The sequence below is a fragment of the Ovis aries genome, chromosome 7 (genome assembly GCF_016772045.2).
Source record: "Ovis aries strain OAR_USU_Benz2616 breed Rambouillet chromosome 7, ARS-UI_Ramb_v3.0, whole genome shotgun sequence".
Classification (NCBI taxonomy): Eukaryota; Metazoa; Chordata; class Mammalia; order Artiodactyla; family Bovidae; genus Ovis; species Ovis aries.
The window spans coordinates 3,383,659-3,404,059 of record NC_056060.1 but is presented as its reverse complement, the minus strand read 5'-3'; the positions used below and the strand labels follow the sequence as shown (position 1 = coordinate 3,404,059).

At 39.1% G+C, this 20,401-nt stretch overlaps 1 protein-coding gene and 1 long non-coding RNA gene across 3 annotated transcripts in view; one reads left to right on the top strand and one right to left on the bottom strand.

The window, feature by feature from the left end:
- The window catches only part of KCNN2 (potassium calcium-activated channel subfamily N member 2), a 524,409-nt gene that overhangs the window by 1,924 nt on the left and 502,084 nt on the right, over positions 1 to 20,401 (bottom strand). For both annotated transcript variants that reach the window (XM_042251962.2, XM_027971450.3), the window contains 3 exons: positions 16,612 to 16,722; positions 8,699 to 8,826; positions 2,402 to 2,471 (listed from right to left, as the gene is read on the bottom strand). In XM_042251962.2, the coding sequence (XP_042107896.1) occupies positions 2,402 to 2,471; positions 8,699 to 8,826; positions 16,612 to 16,722 (309 nt within the window). The remainder of the gene's footprint in view (positions 1 to 2,401; positions 2,472 to 8,698; positions 8,827 to 16,611; positions 16,723 to 20,401) is intronic.
- The window catches only part of LOC132660115 (uncharacterized), a 55,724-nt gene continuing 44,142 nt past the window's right edge, over positions 8,820 to 20,401 (top strand). Inside the window, exons 1-2 of the long non-coding RNA XR_009601327.1 lie at positions 8,820 to 10,823; positions 19,403 to 19,471. This is a non-coding gene — a long non-coding RNA (uncharacterized LOC132660115). The remainder of the gene's footprint in view (positions 10,824 to 19,402; positions 19,472 to 20,401) is intronic.

Here is a 20,401-nt window from a genome sequence, read left to right as displayed (position 1 = left end):
AGGAAGCTAGTGAAAGTGAAGTCGCTCAGTTGTGTCCGACTCTTAGCGACCCCATGGACTGCAGCCTACCAGGCTCCTCCGTCCATGGGATTTGAACATAGGCAAACCTTCCTGGGTTTGGCCAGGAAGACAGTTCATTAACTCTATGTTTACTATACAGTCTTGAGACTATATGAGACTATTCATTCAGCAAGTACTAAACTCTTTATGTCATGGACAGTAGTGCAATAATAATAAGCATGGCACTAAAGAAGTAACTGAAAGACACAGCATCTTGCCTTACAGATATATAATTTTCCTTCAAGAGTATATTTATTATGTATAATAGTATGTATTATAGTAAAATGATACATATTATATATATTTTCAAATGACATCTTTTATTTTTTCATAAAAATACCCAATTTCTTTTATCATTCGTTCTAAGAGTGATAATAAGAACCTGCTCTTTCTTTGTTCACAATGTGTCCCAGTGAGAACCACGGGTGTAAACATTAGTTGAGCACATCTTCAGGCCTCATATATATGTGCTGCCCAGCTTAAATGAACGATACATGACCTCCTAGGATTTCACTTCAGTTCAGTCGCTCAATCATGTCTGACTCTTTGTGACGCCATGGACTGCAGCACGCCAGGCCTCCCTCCCTGTCCATCACCAACTCCCGGAGTTTACCCCACTGAGTCGGTGATGCCATCCAACCATCTCATCCTCTGTCATCCCCTTCTCCTCCTGCCTTCAATCTTTCCCAGCATCAGGAAAGATGCTAGGAGTCAGTTTTTAACTTTTCAAATGAGTCAGTTCTTTGCATGAGGTGGCCAAAGTAATGGAGTTTCAGCTTTAGCTTCAGTCCTTCCAGTGAACACCCAGGACTGATCTCCTTTAGGATGAACTGGTTGGATCTCCTTGCAGTCTAAGGGACTCTCAAGAGTCTTCTCCACGACCACAGTTCAAAAGCATCAATTCTTTGGTGCTAGGCTTTCTTTATAGTCCAACTCTCACATCCATACATGACTACTGGAAAAACCATAGCCTTGACTGGACGGACCCTTGTTGGCAAGTAATGTCTCTGCTTTTGAATATGCTGTCTAGGTTGGTCATAACTTCCCTGTCAAGGAGTAAGCATCTTTTAATTTCATGGCTTCAGTCACCATCTGCAGTGATTTTGGAGCCCCCCAAAATAAAGTCTGACACTGTTTCCCATCTATTTGCCGTGAATAGATGTAAATCTTTCTCCTAGGGCTAGGTCACTAAATACTTCACTTCTGTTTATAAGATATCAAATATTCCACTCCAACATATTTATCCAGTATGTATTACTGATGGACAGGGAGGCCTGGTGTGCTGTGGTTCATGGGGTTGCAAAGAGTCAGACACAACTGAGAGAATGAACTGAACTGAACTGATAAACACTAAAATGAATTTAATTAATGACTCTAGGACAGATAGGTATAATTTTTGAAGAATATAATGGGGCCTTGTAAAGGACATAGTTGTTACGGCAAACAAACAGCAGAACACAGGTCTGACTGAGAACTGCCTCTTTCAAAGCATTTATGTTAACAGGCTCAACACATACATAAATGCTGTTCTAATGCCTCCTTTAAAATTTAGAACATTGAAAGGAATGTTGTCATTGTTGAAAAATAATCATATTTTGAAGTACAGTTCACTTGAGACGAATAGCCAAAATAAAGCAGATAAAACATCTAAATGTGATATAAGAATTGGGGACTATTAATGTACTTTACAAAAGTAGTGTGAAGACATAGAGATCAACGGAGCAGGACAGAACACCTGTTGTTTAAAATAGGTAAAAAAAAAAAGATTTATTAATGAGTTCTATTTAGCCTTGAAAGTGAAAGTCGCTCAGTCATGTCCGACTCTTTGCAACCCCATGGACTGCAGAGTCCATGGAATTCTCCAGGCCAGAATACTGGAGTGGGTAACCTTTCCCTTCTCCAGGGGATCATCCCAACTGGGGACTGAACTCAGGTCTCTCGCACTGCAGGTGGATTCTTTACCAGCTGAGCCAGAAGGGAAGCCCCATTTAGCCTTGAACTTCATAGTAAAACCCAAGATCTGGCTCTGCTCTCATAGGGATGAGACTAAGCTACATATAAGCATCCTAAAGGTATTGTCTCATAGCTCAATTATATTTCTAACTAAACTTCAAGTCCCTGTAAGCAGTGAAGCTTTTAGAATGGGGTTAACATGTGTAGAGGGAAAGTGCACACTAAGCAAGAGTCTTAGAAGGATTCTTCTAAGCCGGGCCGTCACATCGGTACGGTCTGCCAGTTTGACTGGTTAAATGTCTTTGGAGTGGCCGCCTCCTGAAGTGGTACTGTGTGCAGGGGTTAGCTCCAACAGGTGCGAATACAGGGGCCGAGACCCCAAGCTTACCTTCGCCAGGTCCACCAAGGTGTTTGCCTGGTCGTTCAGCTTCCTCTGCTCCATTTTTACACTTCTCAATCTAAAAGACAGAATCTGAAGTCAGAAAGTTTTTTTTTTTTTTCTTTTCTGCGACTATCATAAGCCTTCCAAAGAGCATGCACAAAATTGACAAGAGCAAATAACTGCATGAATAATGCCTTGAATATTTGGGGGTAAAGTCCCAATTGGTTATGTATCTGGTACAATGAGAAGCATGCTTCCCCAACACCGCAAAAAGGAAGGGAGAGAGAGAGATAAGGTGTCCTTAGGACAACTATTTACCAGGGAGTCAAAGTTGAATTGAGAAAGGCTCATAAGGATTTAACCATATGAGAAAAGCCAAAACATTCCTTAAAGCCCCAGTATCGTGACAAATAGACATAGGAAGAAATATGCAAAGCAACAGGAATTTTATCAGTGTTGGCACATGAGCACCTTCCTATGTCTATGTGACTAGATACAGGTGTTAGCCCTGTTTAGTCTGAAATGGATTGGATTAGGTATTTGAACCTGATGAAACACAGTGATAAGTGAGATTCTTATTAGCAACAAGAAAACTTTTATTCAACCAGCAGCAAGATAACTCAAAACACATAATTCTCTTATTCTTCATTGATTGTATTTATTTCACTTGACTTTTACACCGCCACTGAATTTGAAGGGAAGCCAGACCATTTCCTTGGGAGAATTTCCCTTCATTTTTTAAATTGTAGATAAAAGTCACAGGACAATTGGAGTGTCTGACAGATGGTATCTCTTCTACTTGTAAAGTTACTTTTAGAAACTTTTAAGTAACATTGAGTATGTCTGATTGACAGTCATAAAACCTTTTTTAAAAAATTCTGAATGAGTACTTACTATGCTGCAACTCAGTGACAGTAATATTTCAACATATATTTATTCAGTGCTCATTACCTAGCAAGAAATTAAGATTTTCCAACCAGAGAAAAGCAGTCTATTGCTAAGTCAACAAGTCAAAGCCATGCTCCAAGAGAAGCAGGTCTCTGACCTACTTTGTGAAAACCCATGCTAACCTTATTACTCTGGTGACAAGTCATTTTACAAAGTATAGTGTTAATGCTGGAGCATATATGCTTGATTACTTCCCAATTTAAATGAAAGGTAATTGGCTAGAAGGGATACAAAAATTCACAGGGCAAGATTTTACTGCCAGGGAGATTTCTGTAACACATGTTCACGATGCTCAGTGATTTTGGTCTGAAATATGGATCTTCAATATGCCACCAAGTCTGTCTGTAGTGAAAAGACAGCTCCTCCTGCCAGTGAGCGTTTAAGTGACACCTGCTTCCGACATGATCTTTACCAGTCTCAAACAGGTTAGGGTCAGATCTTGTGACTGTGATTATGTGTTTCTTTATTAGAAGACTTGGAACTAATTTAACTGGCTCCATTTTATGCTGTTATAGTAATGGAATATGTTTTAGTCTAAAAGAAATCTACAAACACATATTTAAATCTAATATGTGATTGAGAAATGTTTCTCTAAGTACTTAAAAGGGTTGCAGTTCTTGATGTGTGCCTTTTAAAAAGAGTAAAAAAAAAAAAAAAAGAAAAAAAGAAAAAAAACCAAACACAAGCAAACCAACTTCAAACAGGTGTGGGTCATTCTAGAGAAATCTATCAGAGAAAACTAACAGTGTCAGACACAGACTTTATGCTCCTTGGCCCTAACCTGACATTCAGTTTCTTTGTGTCTGAAAAGAAGAGTGTTAGATTGGGATTTTCTTTCTGAAGGGCTGGATTTATACCAATGGAGGTATTCTACATGACTAAGTGATACTCAAGCAAGACATTAAAGAACACTAAACCAGATGGAGAGAGTTATTCCCTTTAATTCTCTTCCAGTTCTTGAATTATTATAAGAAAAACCTCCTGGGCTAGTCCTATCCTGTTTTTATCTCCTAACACCTGCTCTTCTCCCCTCCCCCCTTTTTTTCCAAATAGGGAGCAGAATCTCAGCTCAGAGCTCTCTCTGCAGGCAACAGCTTCTGGCTTGAGTTCAATACCAGTGGCTTAGTTGTCAACCAATTTACCGTTACTTCTCTCTCCTTGCTGGGAGTGACATATTTTTAAATCCATTTATGACAGGGATTCATATCAAGCTTTCTTTTCAAATTTAGGGAAGACATAGCTGAGTCGGCACATGAATGACTCGAAGTTTGGGACCACCAGATGGGAAGTCTCCAGCATCGGGTCAGGACAGCACAGTTCTGAGCTCTGCAAGCCAGCTAGCAGGGCCGGTGCTGGGCCCCTGGCTGAGGTGGGGGCTTCCCCTTCCACACAACATACTTCTCTTGGCTAATTCTATTATGCCTCTGACAGTAGAATTTTGCCCATTTTATTTTCTGCTAATCTGGAAAGCTGATGTAGAGGAGCCTTGAACTTAAATCATCTTGCCGTGTTGCCACTTAGACTGCCTGAAAAGTAGAATTGGCACAAAAAGCCTATGTAAGCTGCAGCTGCCAGAATAAAAGGTAACATGCAGGTGTGTATTTTACTTCTCCCCCCACCCAAAAAGAAGAATAAGAAACATATGCTGATTTCTTCCTTGTGAACTTCACTTATCACAGGAAAATATCATGATTTTGGAACACATTTCCACAGCAGCAATCAGACTACTAAAATTCACAATAGAGGGTCCGCTTGGATGCATGCAGCCGGCAGGAAATTCTGCAAATGCTGAAAGGAGCGGCTCACACAACTTACTTCCGCGCTCTATGTTTCATTTTGTTGAAATAAAAAGACAAAACAAAAGAAAAGAAACTGTAAAATATTCTGGAACAAAACAACACAGAGTGGTGTTCAGTGCACAGGGGGCTCGATTCGCTAGCTGGAAGGTCCTGTTAAGATTCTGCAGGATTTGGGCATATTGATCAGAGAGAAACACTATTCCATTACGTCATCACCCTTCTGCATTGCTACTGTACTCTCCCACCTGAAAGCACAAAGCTTCCTCCAGAACTAGAGTTCGGAAGGAAGAACTTGGATCAAGTTTATCTTGGCCTCTTTGAAATGTGACATTCAAGTAAAATAGGAGACGTTTTTGCCTAGTGTGAATAGGATATAGTTAAATGGATACTACTCTAAACAATAGGATTACACTTTTTTTGGAGGGGATACATCTTTTCCAAGTCAGGGCTATTGGGAAGCCTGGTTTTCTGAAAGGTGGGTAATCTGACACTCTCTGTTATAGAAATTATTGAATTTCTTGGCTCTGAGACAAGTGCATGTTAATTGATGAGTCTCTAGCTGAGATGTAAGAATAAGAAGCTGTAAAGTTGATACCAGAGAAAGTGGTAAAAGTTACAGAAACAGAATGCTTCATGGCACTAAGTGACGATCCCCAAAGACAGACGGGGTCCTAAAAAGAGGACACAGGCCTGCAGAGTTAGGCATCCATTGGAGACTAGAAAGTCCTGCGTCCAGGAGAGAGGCCATGAGGCTTGGGAAAGAGATGGAGAGCTGAGACAGAGGAGGCTGGTAGAGGGGATAGAGCTACTGCAAACCTCTCAGGACAAATCAGAGGAGAGCAGAGGCCAGGAGAGCTCTAATAAATGAATGGGTACATTTTTCCTCAACTGGCAAGGTCCGATATCCCCCGCTGCTGATGGACAAGGCTGGGCAAGGAAGGCAGTAAAGGCCATGCCCGTAGGAATCGAGCCCTATGTGCTTTCCTTTATGACTTCACTCACTAAGTTCAAATGAAAGGTAATTATGCATAATTAGAATAATCTAGCCCCACCCAGCCCGTCTACTTTTCACAAAGTTGTAAGGACCCTCCCACCTCAAAGGAAACCCCATAGTCCCAAGGCTAATTTACAAAACAATTTATCTTTGAGTTGCTTGAAGCTCATCTGCTTTAGAAGTACACACAGCTACAGAAGAAACAATGAGAAATGTCTGAAAGAGGCAGAAGAATCACGTGTGGCTTCCTCTGCCCAAAGGCAGCATGCTGAAAGATACACGACACCTACACCATGAGACCCTTCACATCAGGTCAGTACGTCTTGTTGCAATACACCAATTGCTTAGGAACAGCTTTTATACTTAGTTTCCCCAAATATTTTTTTGCCTTTTTATTATAGAAATTTTCAAACCTACAGCAACGTTGAAAAAAATTTTACAATGGATATCCCTAAGTTGTCCCCCAGTTTTGAGTGTGAATGTATTCTGAGCTTCAGAGGTCTATGACAAACTGTTATAAATATATAAATAACCACCATTTATATATGGCTACAGAATTATGAGGAAAATTGTCAAAGCGTTTATTTGTTTTGGTTCTATGAAAGCTTATCAATGCCATCAAAGGCAAGTGTCACATTTCATTGTAAACTGGAGACATGGCACGCCAGCAGGCAGGGACACTAATGCAATCCCAGAGGAAATGGTATGTATGATTGCTGAACCCGGACACTGATCCACTGGCTCAATTCCATGTCACCTTTCATCCCAGGACACTACATCTTCTCACAAACACAAAGGTAAGTTTTATTTTTAATAGATCCAAACAAAATAGGTTAGTATCGAAACACTCAAGTACAAAGAAAGAAATCTCTGCAGTACACCATGTGTACCTCTTGTATGAATGCTGAGGTTACTGTGTTGTATGGTTTGGAGAGGCATGTAGGAAGGTTCACTCACTCTACCAGGAAAGCTTATCAGGTGACTCTTGAGGGGGAGGTGAAACCTTAGCATCGCTCAGGGGACCACTCTCTTAGGTCTAAGCCTCAATAAATCAAAATGTGCAGGTAAGAGTTCTAGGTGTATTACCTAGCTTCAAAGATAGCTATGACTCTAGGAAGCAAGTTCCTGCTTGTGAGCTGGGTCTCATACAATGTTCCTCTCTTTCACTTTTCCTCTTCCCCAGACTTGGAAAGAGTACTATCGTAACATTCTTTTTTTTGTAATGTGGAAAATGCATAGTTGTGTGTGTCCTGTCAAGTCACTGAGCTGAAGCAGAATTAACGTCACTCTGGTGCTGGTGGCAGTGAGGGAAAGGACCTGCGTGGATTGCTAAGACAGCAGTGAAGACCAGCTACTCCGCTGCATGTGCAGAACCTCCTATTTTAGAACTCGGGTTCCTGGATTTTATTTTCATTAGGGAAGGGAGCAATTTCTATAGAAATACATGTATGTCTATAGACATAGACACATTCCACATTTCAGTGTCACCTCTTTAAAAAGGGCAGTGGCTGGGCAGGTAAAAAGGTAGATGAATGCTTGGTGATTTTCCACAGAATATAAGTGTAATATACATATGAATTATCTAAATAAGTAAAATGAAAACTTCAACCTCAGAACTTCCTGTCTCTGTGCTAATTAGCTCTGAGAAAATACATCTCACTCTCTAATCTGGATACCTAGTATTTACCTACCTTTCCATGATTACCCTGGTAGGCTGCATGAGAAAAACCAGTTTTCTGACCCACCAATGTGATGCATCTGCCCTTCTCCATATGGAAATGGCATTAAGAGCAAGGCTGCATGACATCACAGCTGACACCCACACAATGTACTTACGGTAACGATGCTGCCAGCCTGGGGGGAGAAAGACCTGGTGCTTTCAAATTATCATGGAAACTTACTAGACAGAGATGTATACTTTAAAGCCTACGATGGTATAACAATAAAATGGTATGAATGACTTAAACAAATTGAATAACAGTGGCTTGGATAAAGTCTGAATAATGACAGAAGAGTGCAAGGCCTATAGGAACTCTAAAATCAATAATGAACACGTAGCATATAGAAAATCCCCCAAATCCTGATTAAAAACTAATTTAAAAATTCAAGTATTAAATCAATTGCAGGTACTACCTTCATATAAAGATGTTTGGCAGTATGTTAAAAAAATCCAAGTAGATCATAAAATGTTAAATTTCTTTCAAGGTTTTGTACTAGATACAAACTAAACATCGTAGAGCAAACTATATGAATAAATAAATGTAAAAATAAGATTTTAACTGAAATTATTCCTTCTAATTAAAAAAAAGAACCTGAATAGACACTTTAATTAATATATTATGTGGCTATTCTCCCAAAAATAAATGATTTTTCATCATAAAATGAACTGACAAATGAAATTCTACGAAAATTTATGGAATTATTAAAATGCCAAATAATATCTTCTGGGAACAAACATGATAATGTTCTCTTTTTCACTCTCTCATGAAAGAAGAATAAGTAGGTGCAAGAATTAAAAACCAGAGACACCAATGCAGAATGAAAGTGAAGAATGATACTTACTGATGAATAGCTTGCAAGAATTTCCGTTGATGTTTTCTGACTTTTGCATGATCTGTCTTTTTTACTAGCTTTGTATTTTTGTAAATTAGCCATGTTTCCCTGAGTACATTGGCAGCTGCATTTTTCACCTGTTAGGAAAACAAACAAACACAGCTGGTGATAAGTTCCAGAGCAGAATCCTTTGCAACTTGGTTGGGGGTCTGCTCTTCAGCCTGATGATCATGGTAAGCTCTAGCTCTGCTTAGTAACTCAAAATTGTTTTCTTAATTCTGTGCCTTTTGAAAAGTACCTATATCTGTCTGGGAACACTTACCTTGAAATATGAGGGGCTACTGATCTCTTTTTTGGGCTAACCTCCTCCTTGAGGAACCTTTCATTCACCACTTAAAGAAAAAAAAAAAAAAAAAGAAGAAGCTACTGTTTTCTTCACCTTGTACTGCAATTGTTCTCTCCATGTTCTTCATTTCCCTGGAGAAAGGCAAGATGCCAGAAGGCCAAGGTTAACCTTGTCCTTTGCAGCTTGTTCAGCATTTCTGGCTGTGCTCTACAGGAAGGGCATGTTCCCAGTGCTGAATGTACAAGGAGACCCAGTCATCCAGCTTCCCAGCGTGACTCGGCAAATGGCATGCTTGTTAGCACACTTTAATCAACTGACAGACAGTCTATGTTGTCAAGATTTTGTTGGTAATTTAAATACACTGTGTTTCAGATGGACAGGACAAACCTAGAGGATTTCAGTGACACTGCCAAAGCCTATTGCAGCTGATGGAAAGTGTGAATACTTCCTAGTGAGACTTCAATCACTTGCTTTCTTGATTCGTCTTTAAAATTCCCTGCAAGTCCTCTTTCTTGTTCATAAGACAAGAACTGATGACCCAGACCTTTCAATTGTGCTTGTTATAAGCTATTTATTCGGAGGTCAATCCATTGAATTCTTTTGAATGGGAGATAAAGGATGTCTCACAAGGCTAAAGGAGGACTGGGTGGAGGAAGACAACTTTTTAAAGATGAAATGATATCATTTGCAGCACCATGGGTGGGCCTAGAGATTGTCATTCTGAGTGAAATAAATCAGACAGAGAAGCAGAAGCATCGTATAGCATCCCTTATACATGACCTAAAAACACAGGATACAAATGAACTTGTTTATAAAACAGACTCAGAAACTTAGAGAACACATTTATGGTTGTCAGGGGAAAAGATCGGGGGAATGAATAGTTAGGGAGCTTGGGATGGACATGCACACACTAGATATTTAAAGTGGATAACCAATAAGGGCCAACTCTATAGCACAGGGAACTCTGCTCAATGTCACGTGACAGCCTGAATTGGAGGGGAGTTTGTGGGAGAATGGATACGTGTACATGGATACACATACAATGTATGGTTGAATCCCTTTGCAGTCCACCTGAAATTATCTTAACATTGTTAATTGGCTATACCGCAATGGGAAATAAAAAGGTGGTTTTTTTTTTTTTTTTTTTTTTTTTAAGGCAGTGTCGTGGGGAAAGACAGAACAATGAACTGGGCTTCAGAAACAGATTTTAAGTCCTTGACTTTGGACCAACCAAGTCAGGTCAAGGAGGTTAGCTAACATTGTAGAACTTGAGTTTTCTCTAACATGAGAAGGTTAAAGAGAATTATTGCCAGTACTTTTCAGCACTTAGAATTACAATGAGAGAATATTATAATTTACCAAAACTATGGCCCAAGTAGGCATATGTATTTTTTCACTTTAGCAGAGAAAGTATCAGCCTTGGTGGCTGATGGTGAATCCTTTCTCTTAGTGCTGAAATGCTTTCTTTTTGAGTGAAATTGTATTGCTAGAACCCACTTTATGAAAATGGCTGGTATCTTAAGGCTGTTTTTAGTTGTGACTTCCTTTGGATATTCATCAGACTCTGCACAGGGAACATTCTCCAACCAACAGAAAAATGACTGTAACATGGGATGCCAAACACCTGCAGTGTATCTAAGTGACATTCACCACCACCCACAGTGAAGTGAAAAGGTGCTCCAGTTAATGCTTGGATCTTCACTCTAATGCAAACATATTTCTCTTCCTCACAGAGGTAGGAGTCTGTTCAGAAGGCTCTTCCATCTGACACTGACATCCTTTGTAAAGGTAAGAAATTGAATATAGTGTAAGTTGCTTAGGTTGGAGGACCCGGCTTTTATTTAATTTTTATTTGGAGTATAGTTGATTAACAATAATGTGTTAGTTACAGGTGTACAGCAAAGTGATTCAGTTATACCCATACAAGTATCCATTATTTTTCAAATTATTTTCCCATTTACTTTGTTAAAGAATATTGAACAGAATTTCCCATGCTATAGAGTAGGCCCTGGTTGGTTATTTATTTGAAACACAGCTGTGTGTACATGACAATCCTAAATTCCCAGTCTATCCCTCCTCATCCACTCTTTCTCCTTGATTGCCATAACTTCGTTCTGTGTGTTCCTGTTTTGTAAATAAGTTCATTTGTATCATTTTTTTTTTAGATTCTGCATATAAGCAATATCATATATTTGTCTGATTTACTTCGCTTAGCATGATAATCTCCAGGTCCATCCATGGTGCTGCAAATGGCATTACTTCATTCTTTTTTATGGCCGAGTAATATCCCATTGTATATATGCACCATTCATTTGTTGCTGGACATTGATTGCTTCCACATATCGGCTATTGTAAACAATGAACTCTGGGTGCACGTATCCTTTTGAATCATGGTTTTCTCTTGATATAAAACCAGGAGTGGAATTGTTGGGTCGTATGTAGCTCTGTTTTTAGTTTTGAAAGGAACTTCCATACTGCTCTCCACAGTGGTTATACCAATTTACATTCCCATCAACAGGCTAGGAGGGTTTCCTTTTCTGCACACTCTCTCTAGTATTTATTGTTTGGAGACTCTTTGATGATGGCCATTCTGACTGGTGTGAGATGACACCTCATTGTAGTTTTCATCTGCATTTCTCTAATACTTAGTGATGTCGAGCATCTTTTCATGTTTATCTTGGCCATCTGTATGTCTTCCATGGAGAAATATCTATTTAGGTCTTTTGCTCAGTTTTTTGGTTTGATTGTTTGTTTTTGATATAGAGACACATGAGCTGTTTGTAAATTTTGTTAAAGAATATGATCATTTCATTATTTCACATGGAGCTGTCCAGTTTCCTGGCACCACTTACTGAAGGAGACAGTCTTTTATCCATTGTATAGTCTCTCTTCCTTTGTCATAGATTAACTGACCACAGGGGTGTGGGTTTATTTCTGGGCCTTCTATCCTGTTCCATTGATCTATATTCCTGTTTTGATGACTTCAGCTTTGTAGGAGGACCTTGTTTTTAAAGAGTGGAGAGGGAAGTGACTGACCAGCACTACCTGGGGTTGGGACAGGCCCTTCCCCACTTAGCAAGGAGAAGGGCTGTTTACTGGAGGTCGCAGCTCTCTGAGCAGCTGTACTGCCTGGAAGACTGACAAGGGATCTGATATATCCTCCCTTCCTGGTTTTATCAGCTCAAGACACAGAATAAGAACCTAGAACACAGACTGGCGAGGCAGCGAGAAAACTAGGTAAGCAGTACTGAGAAAAAATATGGCAGTTGAACATAGGGGTGTTTGGAACAGAACACAGCAACTGATTTTGGTTTGGATTCTCCTTTACAAAGAGCAAATGTCAAATTGGTTAAGTCCATATAATTTTCAAAAATGATTCAATGCTCGTCCTTAATGTATTTTAAAAGGTTTTTTGGGATGGTAGCAGAATGACTAGACGGGAGTAGGGACAAGTTATAGTTGAGAGTTTTGACAAAACATCTGCTCCTTGGAAGGAAAGCTATGACAAACCTAGATAGCATATTAAAAATCAGAGACAACACTTTGCTGACAAAGGTCTATATAGTCAAAGCTATGGTTTTCCCAGTAGTCATGTACGGATGTGAGAGCTGGACCATGAAGAAGGCTGAATGCCAAACAATCGATGCTTTCAAACTTGTGGTGTTGTAGAAGACTCTTGAGAGTCGCTTGGACAGCAAGGAGACCAAGCCAGTCAATTCTAAAGGAAATCAACCCTGAATACTCATTGGAAGAATTGATGCTGAAGCTCCAATACTTTGGCCACCTGATACAAAGAGCCAACTCACTGGAAAAGACCCTGATTCTGGGAAAGACTGATGGCAGGAGAAGGGGGTGACAGAGGATGAGATGGTTGGATGGCATCATGGACTCAATGGACAGAGACAGTGAAGGACAGGGAAGCCTGGCATGCTGCAGTCCATGGGGTTGCAAAGAGTCAGGCACAACTCCGTGGCTGAACAACTACAGCAAAGAAATTTATACTACTAAAATTATTGGGGTACCCAAAAAGTTAGTTCAGGTTTCTCTGTAAGATGTTATGGAAAAACCCAAATGAACTTTTTGGCCAACCCAATAGTAATAGTCACCAGATGACTCCAACCCACTTCACAGGTATAAAGGACATGACATATTACTTTATAATTACTGATGAATCAGCAACATATTAAAGTCATAGGTACTAAGGCAAAATATATTTTTAAGTGAAACAATACTTTATAAGCCACAAAACCTCTTGTAGCTGATCGACTTTTAACTAAATATCTGCTTTGTTCAATCCTACAAGATACAGAGAGCATTACACAACAGGCTACTTTGCTTATAGATTTCCTTTGATTTTTTACTACTTTTTTTTTCAACTTATATATTTCTGTCTTTTTCTCTTTGTCTTCCTCTTGCTTCTTCCTTCAGGGGCTTTTATGAGTATCTTCCAAAATTCAAGGGGAAGGAACATAATCTGCTTTAAGAAGCAGGAAGCCTTCTTAACTTTCATTCTGATAATTACAGTAAACTGTTGCTCCATATTCTATGGGTGATACCTCCAGGATGCCCATGGAGAAACAAAGGTCACTAAGTTTATGCAGCTTAGCAGGATGTGTGCTCTCTGCCCCTGCAGCAGCAGAGATGGATGTGCTTAGGGCACCAACCTTTCTCACCAGCCTGGTTCTTCTTTAGACCAGGTACCTGGGGCAGGGTGAATGGAACAGGGCAAGGGCTCTATGCATTTGTATTTCAACCCACCAGGATATGTAGCCAAGTATGATATAAAAGCTATACAAAGTAAATCCTCTCGAATTTCTGTTCACTTGTTGAGAGACCTGCAAGAGACACAATTACATAACTGCATAATAGTGTTCTTATTATGGATCTGATTGAGAATTCTTAACAGGATTGGAAACACCCACTGTGGACATTAATATGTATAATTATCCTTCATGGTACATCTAGCGACTTGAAAAATTATGTCTGGGCTCTCAGAATTGCTTGTTTTCAAGCTTCTTTCCAAAACTTAAGTTACCAGAGGGCCAAATGCCAAGATTTCCTCTTGGTTCAGACCTAAATGTACAGTAATAATGATATATTTCCCAAAGCTTTAGCACAGTAAACAAACTGTCTCTGTAAGGTGATTTGCTAGATATCTGTTAAATAGCTAGTCCTGTCTCACTAAGCTTACTGATAAGTTATCGCTATTATGCTTTCTTTTTGAAATTCTTAGAATATTCTGGTTACATGGGCCACTGGCCATTTTTGAATTGCAGTGTGTCGTTAAATGGTTGTAACTACATAGGACAGTCCTCTGAATGTTAGTGCCCAGTGAATTGGATGTTCTACTTTCAAACATTGCATTTTGTGCGGTGAATGTAGACCCACAGAGATAAGATTTCTGTATAAAATTGTTCCTCAAACTTTGTGCATGGGTAATACTTTTTCATGGAAATAGTTAAGATACACAATGGAAGACTTGGACGGTTACATTTTTTCCTGCAAGAGTAATCTATCTTTTAACATTCATATTGCTTTTTCTTTAGATTCATATTAAGATTTCAGAATGTTGTGACCATTATTACTCCTGTTGCCCATCAGAAAACTTTGGTGTAGTGTTTCAGGGAATGGCTGTAGTTTTCTCTAGCAATTAGGAGCACCCTTGAATTTGTCTTTTGAATCTGTCATGTTAGTAACTGTGTGCGGCTTTTAGGTCCTTCTTTACTAAAAATTATAAATGGGCCCACTTAAAAATTCCATAAATAACTAAATGGAAAGGAATCAATTCCATTCATTGATAACTATGACAAATGACATTCATTGATAACTATATAAAATAAAGCAAAGAGGACCACAAAAAGGTTATTATTTTCATATATTGTATTGAGTATAGTAATGGAATGGCTCTCATAAACTGGAAATTTATGTTTGATTCTAATGCCATCTTAACATTTGCTCTTGTACTTAGTGACATTTTGCCTATAAAAAAAGCTCTGTCAGCAAGCCTGCTTGAGTGTCTTTTTCAGACCTATTAAAGACTCTGGTCACAAGAAATATTGCAAAGTAGCTGCACTTTTAAGAAACAGTAGTGAGATAATAGAATTAAAGTATCATAAACATGATGTGTTTGTGCACTTAGTCACTCAGTCGTGTCTGACTCTTTGAGACCCCATGGACGGTAGCCCGCCAGGCTCATCTGTCCATGGGGATTCTCCAGGCAAGAACATTGGAGTGGGTTACCATGCCCTCTTCCAGGGCACCTTCCCAACGCAGGGATCAAACTCAGGTCTCCTGCATTTTGGGCAGATTCTTTACTGTCTGAGCCATCAGGGAAACCCAATAAGCATGATGCAGAATATGAATTTTCAAAGTAGAACAGTACTTCTTACTGAAAAAGCTTTCTACAAATGATATGACTCTGAATTCAACATTGTTGTGGTTTAGTCTCTAAACCACAGGTTGTGTCTGACTCTTTTGTGACCCCACGGACTGGAGTCTACCAGGCTCCTATGTCCATGGGATTTCCCAGGCGAGAATGCTGGAGTGGGCTGCCATTTCCTTCTCCACAATTCAACACTATCGATAGGGAATTTATCAAATGTATATAAGAACTTACAACAGGAAAGCACTAACATCAGAAAACTTGATCAGTTTGGGGAAATCAGTCCTAGTCATTAAAACTAAAGGAAGGTCACTTAGCTCTCAGATCTAGATCCTTAAAGGAGACCCAAGGGCAACATTAGTGAGAACACAAGTCTTTTTTTTTTTTTTTTGCCAAGCCTTGCCAAGCAGGAAGAGACACAACTTTCATCTGATTTGCTGAAGGAAGAGCATTATGAAAGTTTAAAACTCTCTGATCCCTGGAATATAGCAGTTAATTCAGAACCCCAACAATATTAGACTTATGTGGTCTATTTTTATACTTGAGTAAATACTAAGGTTTCCCAATTATTTCCTGACTGACCTAAAGTTAGGAAAAGTTTAGTCTCCATGTGAAAAAATGGAACTGACTTCAAGAATGCTTTCACTTTAAACCATGTCATTTCAGCTTCAGATGTCAAAGTAAAACTATTATGGTCCAACAGTGTTAGCAAACAAGAGCTCCGGACAAGACGGCAGAGTAGGAGGATCTGCGCTTACTTCCTCTCACAAAAACACCAAAATCACAACTAACTGCTGAACAACCATCATTTAAAAAGGACTAGAACCTACCAAAATAGACATGCTCCTTCCAAAGGAAGAAGCCACAGCGAAATGGCAGGAGGGGCGCATTGGTGATTCAGTCCAGTCCCATACCCCACAGACAGGCAACGCTCACACTGAAGAATAATTACATCACAGGATTCTCTCCCTCTGTTCTCCCACAGGAGTGAAGGTCTGAACCCACGTAGGGTTCCCCAGACTAGGGGACTGGCATCCGGAGGAGCCCCCAGAGCATGTGTAACTAAATCACTTTGCTATATACCTGAAACTATAATGGCATTGCAAATCAACTACATCCCAATATAAAATGATTTAACACAAAGAAAGGAAAAACATGACTCTCCCCTTTGGAGATACAGGGGTGGCAACTTACTCTCTTCGTCAGCTGAGTGTCCATCATGAAGTTGTGCACGTGCTTTTCTGCTTTGGTAAGTTCTAGCTTCCTTGCTACCACAGCTACCACCAGGGCTGTGCAACCAGCACCCTGAAAAGCAGGAGAGAAGAGGAAACCCCTAGAGTTACTATTTTTGGTCTCAGCCTCATTAAATAATGTTTTGTACTATGTACATGACTACCTAGAGATAAAAAGTAAACTGCAGTAATCGCTGTCTTCCATCAATATGACAGAAACGGCATGGCCAATAAACATAAGTAACATGCCTTTAGACTGATGTTAAAAAATGTAACATAGGTGAACAAAGAACTAAAGCATGATGTTTGTATCGAATGTATTTTAATTATATGAAATGAACGGTAAAACATCAACTTGCTGAATTTTCAGACTTAAAAACAGAGCAAATCAGTTATACTTAAAGCCAGAGCAAAACAGAAATATAAATCAGTGACTTAGCACAAATCCACAGAAAGGAAATAAGAATTATTCTCTAAAAAGTAAAATTCTATAATCTGTCAAGAAAAAACCAGCAGGTCTCTGGTCAACCGTGAAAGGTCAGGAATGGCAACAGATACACTGTACGCACAGCTTCAAACTGGTCCACGCACAGAACAGCAAGGATCGCATTAAGATCTGAACCGGGACAACACACACACAGGAAATGCTCAAGGTCAGGGATAACCACCTGACTGCTCCAGATGTTTACAAGCATGAAGAAAGGCACGTGCTACCTTTATTTTGAAAAACTCAACAGTGGTCCTTCTCTAAGTTATAGGCTATCGTACTGACCTCTTAGGAGAAGTGTGATACTGCCATGCCCCAGAGATGAAAGCCTTGCTGCTCTGGGGTCAAGGTGCATGCATTCCAAGTTGTGAGGCATGAGGTCTTCGTGATTCAAAGACCAATGATTACATTCAGGGTCAGGAGGCAAAGCTGGGGCACCTATGGGAGGGCCCAGGCTAGGAAGTCCTGCTCCAAACAGAGCCTCAACCTTGGGAGAACCACAGGGAGCTGAGACTACCTAGCTGTCTAGGTACAGAGACACAGTGAGCCACAGAAGAGGGGCACAAACAGTGAGACTTTATGGTACGTGGGGATCTTGCAACAGACTGGAATCCTTTGAAACTAGTTTTTTTTTTTTTAATTTTAAAATCTCAGACATGGACTGGCGATTCAATTCTTACATGATAGTTTACATCCAAAAGTTATACACATCTGTGTCTTTTTGCTGTCTTGCATACAGGGTCGTCATTGCCATCTTCCTAAATTCCATATATATGTGTTAGTATACTGTTACTTCACTCTGTATAATTGGAAACTAGCCCCAAGCATGCTGCATCCTGCGTCAGACATAGACTGGCGATTCAATTCACATGATAGTATACATGTTAGAATGTCATTCTCCCAAATCATCCCACCCTCTCCCTCTCCTCTGAGTCCAAAAGTCCGTTATACACATCTGTGTCTCTTTCCTAAATTCCATATGTGTTAGTATACTGTATTGGTGTTTTTCTTTCTGGCTTACTTCACTCTGTATAATCGGCTCCAGTTTCATCCATCTCATCAGAACTGATTCAAATGAATTCTTTTAACTGCTGAGTAATACTCCATTGTGCTTTCTTATCCATTCATCTGCTGATGGACATCTAGGTTGTTTCCATGTCCTGGCTATTATAAACAGTGCTGCGATGAACATTGGGGTACATGTGTCTCTTTCAATTCTGGTTTCCTCGGTGTGTATGCCCAGAAGTGGGATTGCTGGGTCATAAGGTAGTTCTATTTGCCATTTTTAAGGAATCTCCACACTGTTCTCCATGGTGGCTGTACTAGTTTGCATTCCCACCAACAGTGTAGGAGGGTTCCTTTTCTCCACACCCTCCAACATTTATTGCTTGCAGATTTTTGGATCGCAGCCATTCTGACTGGTGTGAAGTGGTACCTCATTGTGGTTTTGATTTGCATTTCTCTAATAATGAGTGATGTTGAGCATCTTTTCATGTGTTTGTTAGCCATCCGTATGTCTTCTTTGGAGAAATGTCGATTTAGTTCTTTGGCCCATTTTGATTGGGTCGTTTATTTTCTGGAGTTGAGCTGCAGAAGTTGCTTGTATATTTTTGAGATTAGTTGTTTGTCAGTTGCTTCATTTGCTATTATTTTCTCCCATTCAGAAGGCTGTCTTTTCACCTTGCTTATATTTTCCTTTGTTGTGCAGAAGCTTTTAATTTTAATTAGATCCCATTTGTTTATTTTTGCTTTATTTCCAGAATTCTGGGAGGTGGATCATAGAGGATCCTGCTGTGATTTATGTCTGAGAGTGTTTTGCCTATGTTCTCCTCTAGGAGTTTTATAGTTTCTGATCTTACATTTAGATCTTTAATCCATTTTGAGTTTATTTTTGTGTGCGGTGTTAGAAAGTGATCTAGTTTCTGGAAACTAGTTTTAAATAGCATCCCCTTTATGTTAGCTAAGATGATAGGATGCTCACTGAATAGCCCTCCAAGAGAATCTCAAATCCCCCCAAGGAAACCTGGTTTTCCTCATTCCCAATAGGTCTAAAAATCACTAGTTTTAATAGCAACTCTGCAGCCCCTTAAAACTGTGGTCTACATCTTAAATATTTAAGTTTAAGGGATTGGTTATTACTTACAGCATTTTCATATTATAAAAATAATAAAATCTTATTTCTATAATATCTAAAGACTATAAAATTTAGACAGGTAAGTTAAAAACTTGTATATGTAACTTGCTTCTAATTTTATTTTTTTAAAAGGAATTCATATTTGGAAAGCAAAGAAGCCCAACCGTAAAAAGAGCTTCTCTCTCAATGGCTGGAATACCAGTAAGTTAACTTATTCTTTGTGCTTTCCTTAACAGTCCACATTATTTATATTGAATATATATTACTTATACAAACAAATGCTCACATTTAAAGTGACAAAGTTTGGAGTTTAAGAAAACATTTAACCTAACCTTGACCTATTTTTATTAACCTTAAAAAATTCAACCTAGGAAACCTAGGAAAATGATCTTTCTTCATAATTCATACTTATGTTTTATTATGTAATTAATTATAGAATCACTTTATTTGAATTAATAAGCATAATTTAGCCATTCAACTACTAACCAAAGAAGGAATTTTTTATCTTACTGAATGAGTTGTTACAAAGAGGGGCAAGATTAAGGAGAGGAAAAGAAAATACACTGTTTTGTATTACCACAATCTGATAATTACAAATATACAGAGATGGTCTTACTAATAGGGTAATGCTGATTAAATATAGTATTTCCAGAGGGTTTAAATATCTCCTTCCACCAAGCTCTGTGGAGAAATCAGTATCCTCAGAAATGAAGTGATACTGATCATATGATCAGAGAAAGAGGCCAGAGGTTTTTAGACCTACCTGGTTTCACGTCCTGATTTTAGAGATGAGGCAATTAAGGCAGAGCAAGCGATTATTCAATCATGGACTCTGACTACCATTGGTATACTTTCCACCCTTTACCCCATCTCTTAATACCTTTATCCGTATGTAAGATCACATATATTCTTATCTGTGATCATTTCCATATCCATGACACAATACAGAGCACTGTATTTCTAAGCAAAACTTCAGCTTATTATAAACTCTTAAAGTATGAATGTTTAAAAACTGAGCACTATGGTTAGTTACCAACATAAGGCAAAACATAATTCTTATTGTTTGAGTGGCAACTTTAAGTCAAGTTAGTTTGTGACTAGAATCTTTTAAAGGGCTCTGTGTGATTCCAA